We start from the raw sequence: 7,018 nt of genomic DNA, 5'->3' as shown, positions 1-7,018 counted from the left end.
CTCCTTCTCTCTCTCTCTCTCTCTCTCCCCCTCTCTCTCTCCCTCTCCACCACTCTCCCTAATTTCCAAATTGCCATTTTAAAAGGCCCTGTTGGGACCAGCAGATGGAGTAATGGTTACGTTGCTGGACTCCCATGTAGTCAACCACAGTTCCAGCCCTGAACCTGGTGGCTTAAAACTCACATGAGGGGGTACCAGCAGTTAGTGTAATGGCTATGTCGCTGGACCCCCATGTAGTCAACCGCGGTTCGAGTCCCAGACCGGATGGCTTAAACTCACGCCGGGCACGTGTGCATGTGTGCCCAAGATCCCAAGAGGAGGATGAAGAAGGGATTGCAGTGTGGCCATTCCCCCGGAGGGTGATTTCTTGCTTTCTGTCTGTCTCTCTGTCTGGCGAGCGCATGCGCCCTATAGCAAAAACCTCTCAAAAAAAAAATAAATAAATAAAAACCTCACAGGGGCAGTGGGGATGGGGGCAGCAGGTGGTGTCATGGTTAAGGGCATGAGACTCCCACTCGCAGTTGGAGTCCCAGACATGGTGGCTTGCTTTCTCACTTTCCCTCTCATTCTCTTACTCGCTCTGTTCCTCTCTGGTCAAAGTAAAAGAGGAAAATAAAGTTAAATAAAAAATAATTCTTTTTTTTGGGGGGGAGGGGGGTTTACTATAGGGCTCGTGGACTCGCCAGAAAGACCGAGAGAGAGCGGGGGCGAAATCACCCCCCCAGGGGGGATGGCCACGCCACAGTCTGTTCTCCCCCATTCTCCTCTCAGGATCTTGGGCATGAACACACACGCACATGGCGTGAGTTTAAGCCACCGGATCCGGGACTCGAACCACGGTCGGCTACATGGGAGTCCAGCAACACAGCCATTACACCAACTGCTGGTCCCATGAGTTTTTTTTTAAGAATTATTTTTTATTGGGACCAGCAGATGCATATGCCTATGACAAAAGTCTCTAAAAAATATTTTTTTTTAAATAAAAAGGCCCTGTTGGGGGCCAGCAGATGGCATAGTGGTTAAGCCACTTGACTCCCACATGACGGACCACAGTTCAAGTCTCAGATCCTGTGGCTTGAGGGTCACAATGGGCGCATGCGCACGCGTGCCCAAGATCCTGGAGGTGAGACAGAGAAGGGATTACGGCATGACCCTACCCCATTGGGAAGGGGTGCTTTCTCTCTCTTCCACGCCCCTCAACACATCTCTCTGGAGAACACATGTGCCCTGTGCCCTCTTGCAAAACTTTTAGAAAAAGGGCCCTGCTGGGGGTCCTCTGTCTCACTCATGAAAGATACAAATAATAAACTTCTTTTTAAAATAAAGGCAGGGGACTAGGCATGCAGGTAATGTGGAGGTTAAGGTAGCTGGATCCCACATGGCTGAGGACAGTTTGAGTTCCAGAACTGCTGGCTTGAAAAAATCCATGGGGTGGAGGCAACAGATGACACAGTGGTTAAAGTGCTGGGCCTTCCATATAGCCAACCACAGGTGGGGTGTGGTGGTTAAAGTGCTGGACTTCTGCATGGCCAACCACAGTTCGAGTCCCCTGGTGGCTTGCTTTCTCACTTTCCCTTTCTCTCTCTCTGGTCAAATTAAAAATAATAGGGACCAGCAGTTAGTGTAATGACTATGTCGCTGGACTCCCATGTAGTCGAATGCAGCCTGCGTCCCAGACCCGGTGGCTTAAAACTCACGCCAGGTGCGTGTGCGTGCGTGCCCAAGATCCCGAAAGGAGAATAGAAAAGGGATTGAGGTGTGGCCACCCCTCCTAGGGGGTGATTTCTCGCTTGCTATCTCTCTGTCTGTCTGGCAAGTGCACATGCCCTATAGCAAAAACCTCTCAAAAAAAATAATAATAATAAAAAAAATAACAATGGGGCCAGCAGGTGGCATGTTGGTTAAGAGCGCTGGACTCCCACATGGCCAACCGTGGTTCAAGTCCTGGACTTAGTGGCTTGCTTTCTCACTTTCTCTCTCTCTCACTTTGTCCCTCTTTGGTCAAATTAAAAAGTAAATAAATAAAGTTAAATAAAGGAATTCTTAAAAAACAAAAGTAATTCCTAATATTCAGTCTCTCTTAACCTTCGCACTTAATTACTAACCTTCTTGAGAAAGTGCAAACTAGAAGCTCCCAACTAAACTACCACGCCCGCCCCACCCCGGGCCAGACGGCCTGCTGCCCTGGTTTGCGAGGCTGGGGGAGCAGGTACACGGAGCCACTGCCCCCCGTCAACAAACCCAGGTACTGAGACCCAGAGAGAGCACTGCTCAGAGCCCGAGCGCGTGAGCACGCCAGCAGAGGAACAGCGCCAGAATGAGAGGGAGGGAGGGAGGCGGTAGGGAGAGAGGGCGGGCGGGCCGACGCGCACCAAGAGAGCGAGAACAGAAAGGGACGGGACACGTGGCCTGGGCCAGGATGGAGGCGGCGAGGAGAAGCGAAGGAAGCAAGGGCCAGATGAGCGGGCTGGAAGAGAACAACATTGAGATGGAGGAGTGGAACCGACCCATCTGAGGCAGGACTAGAGCAAAGCAGGCAATGGAGAGCCCTGCACCAGGGCTTCAAATCTGGCCAGCTCCCTACCTTGGATTTGCGGTCAGAAGTTGAGATGTCTCTGGCTCCAGGGAGATGAGGGGAGCCCCGGCCCCGGCCCCTCCGGCCACGACCCCCTGCTCCTCCTCGAGGCTGCTTTCCCGGACTGTCCTCCCAGCTGCGGGATGCTGGGCCCAGGCCTGCCCGGCCAGCGTGCTGTGGGGGCGTCCGGCCCCCCTTGCTGGGCCCTGGGGGCCGAGGGGTCCCAGGAGACCTCCGGGAAGGACCCAGGCTCCTCTCCTGCAAAAGTAGGGAGGAGAAAGTACAGCCACTGGGGCAGGGAAGCTGGGACATCCCGGTCCCAGAGAGGGCCACGGCCAGGAGTGGGACCACCTGCAGGTCTGCAGGTGCAGGGAGCTCCTGGGTGCCCTCCCCTAGCCTCAGGGATCCCCGAGCCCAGCGATGAGCTCACCACCTCTACTGCCATGTTCTCCTTCTCCATGGAGCGGCCCTTCCGGGGCACTGTCACCGCAACTCCCTCGAGTTCAGCTTTTTTACGGTCCTCCTCAATCTCCTAGGAGCAAATGCCACGGAAGGAGCGTCAGGGCCGGTCCACCTGCCAGACTCCCACAGCCCCCGACTTCCTCCTGAGTTTGGTTCCAGCCCAGGCTCCTCCCCCGAGCACAGACAAGAAAGCTGGTCACCTCCTCACTGCCCTTGCTGTGCTCTCCTGCGGTGCCCACCTTAGAGGAAGAGCCAATGACTTCGTCACCCCCAACCTTCTCTCTCAGCCTCTCTCTTGCTCTGGTCTCCTCGCTGTTCCCTGTCTCAGCTGGCTAACCTCTACTCACTCTTTAGGCCTCAGAGTCGTCTCCTCTAAGAAGCCTTCCCTAACGTCCCCTGGCTGCGTCAGGAGCCCCCTCTACATTCCTATAGCCCTGCAGCAGCGCTGCCCCGTGCCTTTCCGCTAGCTCTTCTCTGCCAGGAGGACCCTACCCTCCAGAGATCATCGATCCCTCACCTCCTGCAGGAGCCTGCTCCAATGTGCCCTTCTCAGCGTGGCCTCCCCGTCACTCTCTGTCCTCACGTTTGGGCCTGGCATTACGTGCATTTTGCTCACTGCCTGCCTCCCCTGCATCGGAATCTGCCTGAGGGCTGCTTTCTTCCCCAGTGAAACCCCGAGCCCAGGTCACTGCCTGGCGCACAACAGCAACACGACATGCTTTTTGTTTTAACAAATGAATGAATGAACATGAATAAATGAAACCCTCTTCTCCTCCAGGGTCCCATCTCGAGACAGCCCCACCCCCCTCACTGCCCACTGAGTCCCTTTCGACAGCCTCGCCCTGAGCCAGTTACCCCTCTCCTCCTAGGGTGCCCACCCTGGCTTCCTCCCTGGTCTCTGGTCTCCAGCATCACTGCCTCCATCCACTACCATGCAGCAGCCAGACTCTTTCTACAACGCTACCATGAGCTAGGCCCTCCCCCACCAGTGCCCTCAGGACTAAAGTCCAAACCCTTGGCCTGGTCGTACTCAGGCCTCACGGCCTGGCCCCTGCTTACTCCCGCAGCCAGTGCTCCACCAACTGACCCTCCAACTAAACTCCAAGCTCTCTCTGACTTCCAAATATTCACTCGAAAGGTTCCCTCCACCTGAAATATGACCCTGTCTCAACTGGCTAACCTCTACTCACCTTTTACGTCTGAGTCTCCTCCTCCAAGAAGCCTTCCCTAAAGTCCCCTAGCTGGGTCAGGAGTCCTCTCTGCATTCCTACGGACCCCTGCATTGCCCCGCACCAGCCTTGTCCACTCTAAGTGGTCACGGACTGAGGACAGAGCTTCCTCCCTGCTGGCTGAGAGTCCTGCAAGGTTGGACTGTGGCTGTCTCGGTCATGGCTGTCTCCAGCACCACTCGGCATGAGACCCGATACAGGAAGACCTTGGTGAATGTTTGTGAATGAATGAACAAATGAATAATGGAATGCAGAAAGGATGCCCAGCTAAGCCTTTTGGCTTCTATCCTGAGAGTGATGGGGAACCATGAAAAGGTTTTAAGGAACGGAGAGGTGAGAAAAACTCACTGCGGGGAGGAGAGGGGATGGGGTCTCCCAGGGCAGGGCTAGGGCACCTGGTAGCGCCGGATGAGGGCCTCATTCTTCCGCCGAAGAGCCTCGATCCTCTTGTCCAACTCAGCATCCTTCTCCTCCTTTGATTTCAAATCCAAGGTGGCTGCCTGAGACCAGGAGGCAGTTGAGAGAGACAGAGTTTTGAAACAAAGCCTCTCCCTGCTCCAGGGCCACTCAATCCAGAGTCTGAGATCCTGCCCCCAGATCCAGCCTCTCAAGCCCCTTTCCAGAGTTCAGATTCTAGAGAGCCCACTTTCTGAACTCACCATTTCGCAGGATGGGGTTCCAGTAAACCTCACCTACGGAATCTGGATGCAGCACTAGGGGCTCCTGCGGACAGAGGGAACAGAAGGATCAAGCCCAATGCTCTCCCACAGCCTGCTTCATCCCTCCTCCACACCGAGGACTCCTCACACAGACACACAAATACCTGTATCCATGCTGACCCCTTGGCCTGGTGGTTAAGAGAGCCGTTTCCCACATGGCAACCACTGGGTGCAAATCCCAGAGCGGGCAGCTTGAAAAACACCCTAGACAGGCCAGCAGGTGATGTGGTGGTTAAGGGCGCTGGACTCCCACATGGCCAACCACGGTTCAACTCCTGGACCTGGCAGCTTCCTTTCTCACTTTCCCTCTCTCTCTCTGTCTCTCTCAGGTCAAACTGGAATATAATAATAATAAATAAAGTTGAAATAATTCTCTTTTTTTGAGAGGTTTTTGCTACAGGGCATGTGCGCTCACCAGACAGAGAGAGACAGAGAGACAGAAAGCGAGAAGTCATCCCCCAGGGGAGATGGTCATGCCGCAATCCCTTCTCCTCCATTCTCCTCTCGGGATCTTGGGCATGCACGTACACGCACCTGGCATGAGCTTAAGTCACCTGGTCCAGGACTCGAACTGCGGTCGACTATGTGGGAATTCAGCAACACAGCCATTACGCTAACTGCTGGTCCCGAAATAATTATTTAAAAAAGAAAAAAAAGACACACTAGACATGTGTGAGTGCCCAAGATCCCAGACAAAGAAACGGAGCAAAAGGGATTGTGGCATGACTTCGCACTGTTCAGGGGTGTTTTCTCCCTCTCCCTTCTCTTTCTCTCTGGGGAACTCACTGGCCCTCTGGCAATTAAAAGAAAATTTAAAAACCTGTACCCCAACAGACATCTTATCCTCCCTCCATTCGATCTTCAAGTACTAAGCCCACCCCTCTCTGGGTAATTTAGATTCTGTTCTCAGGGAACTTTTCCTCTGGATCCACCCACTTCCCACGTAAATTCTGTAGTCACACCCACCTTGGGAATGTCCAGGCCCCACCCCACTGTTTAAGAAAACATCTAACACTACTTTCTTCCAAAGAAAGAGTCTACTCCAGTCTCCACGGCCCTGTGGTGGGAGTCTGAGCCAAGTCCCTACCTCAAGAGAGTTTCACCTAGCACCCTCTTACCAAATGCACATAAAGGTCTAGGGACCGGTAGGTGGTGTGGTGGTTAGGGGTGCTGGACTCCCACATAGCCAACAATGGTTCAAGTCCCGGACCTGGAGGCTTGCTTTCTCGCTTTCTCACTTTCTCTTTCTCTCTCTGTCCCTCAAATTTAAAAATAAAGTTCCACACCCACCTTCCCATTCTGGTGCCGCTCCCATCCCGGTGAACATTCTAGCTCTCAGAATCGTCCCCAAACCCACATTCAAAGTTCAAACCCTGCTCCTGTAGACTGCAGCGACTCTCAGAGAGCATTCTAATACCATGCCTCCCCAGGTAGGTCCTCGCTCCGCTATCCTGACAAAGGCACGGCCACCTCCCACATCTCCAAAAAGGATTCTGAAAATGGGCTCCATACCCACTTAGAGAGGCTTTCCGGACCTGGCTCAACTCTCCTAGCGAATACCCACTCCAGTAAGGTTAAACTTCCTGGTCCGGCCTCCATCCAAGCAAGGAAACAGCTCCAACCTCAACCCGGCAGAAGAGCCAAGGCCCTGGCCCCGCCCCCGGTCAGAGCACAACTTTCTGGCCCCGCCCACACCCTGGCGTAATTAACCTGGCGTTCACGTCCGACTTTCCCCTCCGGCCCCGCCCCCTGGTTCCCAGGCAATAGCCTGGACCCGCCCCCGCAATCTCGCGTTATTAACCCGGCCCCGCCCCTTGTCCTCCCCGTCAAAGCTCTGGCACCAACCCCGATCTGCCAGGGCAACCTCCCGACCACGCCCCTTGGCCCCCGGCCCCATCTCACAGCGGGAGCATCTGGCCCTGTCCCCGGCTTCCCAAGCCAAGGTTCTGGCTTCGGGCCAGACAGCTCTGCCAACGCTACCGCCGCGCCTCTACCTCCGGCAAAACTTCGCGGCTCCACCCCAGCACTGCCCG

The 7,018-nt window shown here is 54.7% G+C and overlaps 1 protein-coding gene across 1 annotated transcript in view; it reads right to left on the bottom strand.

The window, feature by feature from the left end:
* Window positions 1–7,003, bottom strand: part of CCDC9 (coiled-coil domain containing 9) — a 17,385-nt gene extending 10,382 nt beyond the window's left edge. The window contains 5 exon segments of the mRNA XM_027767089.1: window positions 2,585–2,833; window positions 3,009–3,107; window positions 4,662–4,766; window positions 4,926–4,989; window positions 6,888–7,003. Coding sequence (XP_027622890.1) covers window positions 2,585–2,833; window positions 3,009–3,107; window positions 4,662–4,766; window positions 4,926–4,928 — 456 coding nt within the window. The 5' untranslated portion in view covers window positions 4,929–4,989; window positions 6,888–7,003.
* Between the last annotated feature and the right edge of the window lie 15 nt (window positions 7,004–7,018).

Source organism: Tupaia chinensis, unplaced genomic scaffold, assembly GCF_000334495.1.
Source record: "Tupaia chinensis unplaced genomic scaffold, TupChi_1.0 Scaffold000067_1, whole genome shotgun sequence".
Taxonomy (NCBI): Eukaryota; Metazoa; Chordata; class Mammalia; order Scandentia; family Tupaiidae; genus Tupaia; species Tupaia belangeri.
Note: the sequence above shows the minus strand (reverse complement) of the source record. Positions and strands in the feature narration are given on the sequence as shown.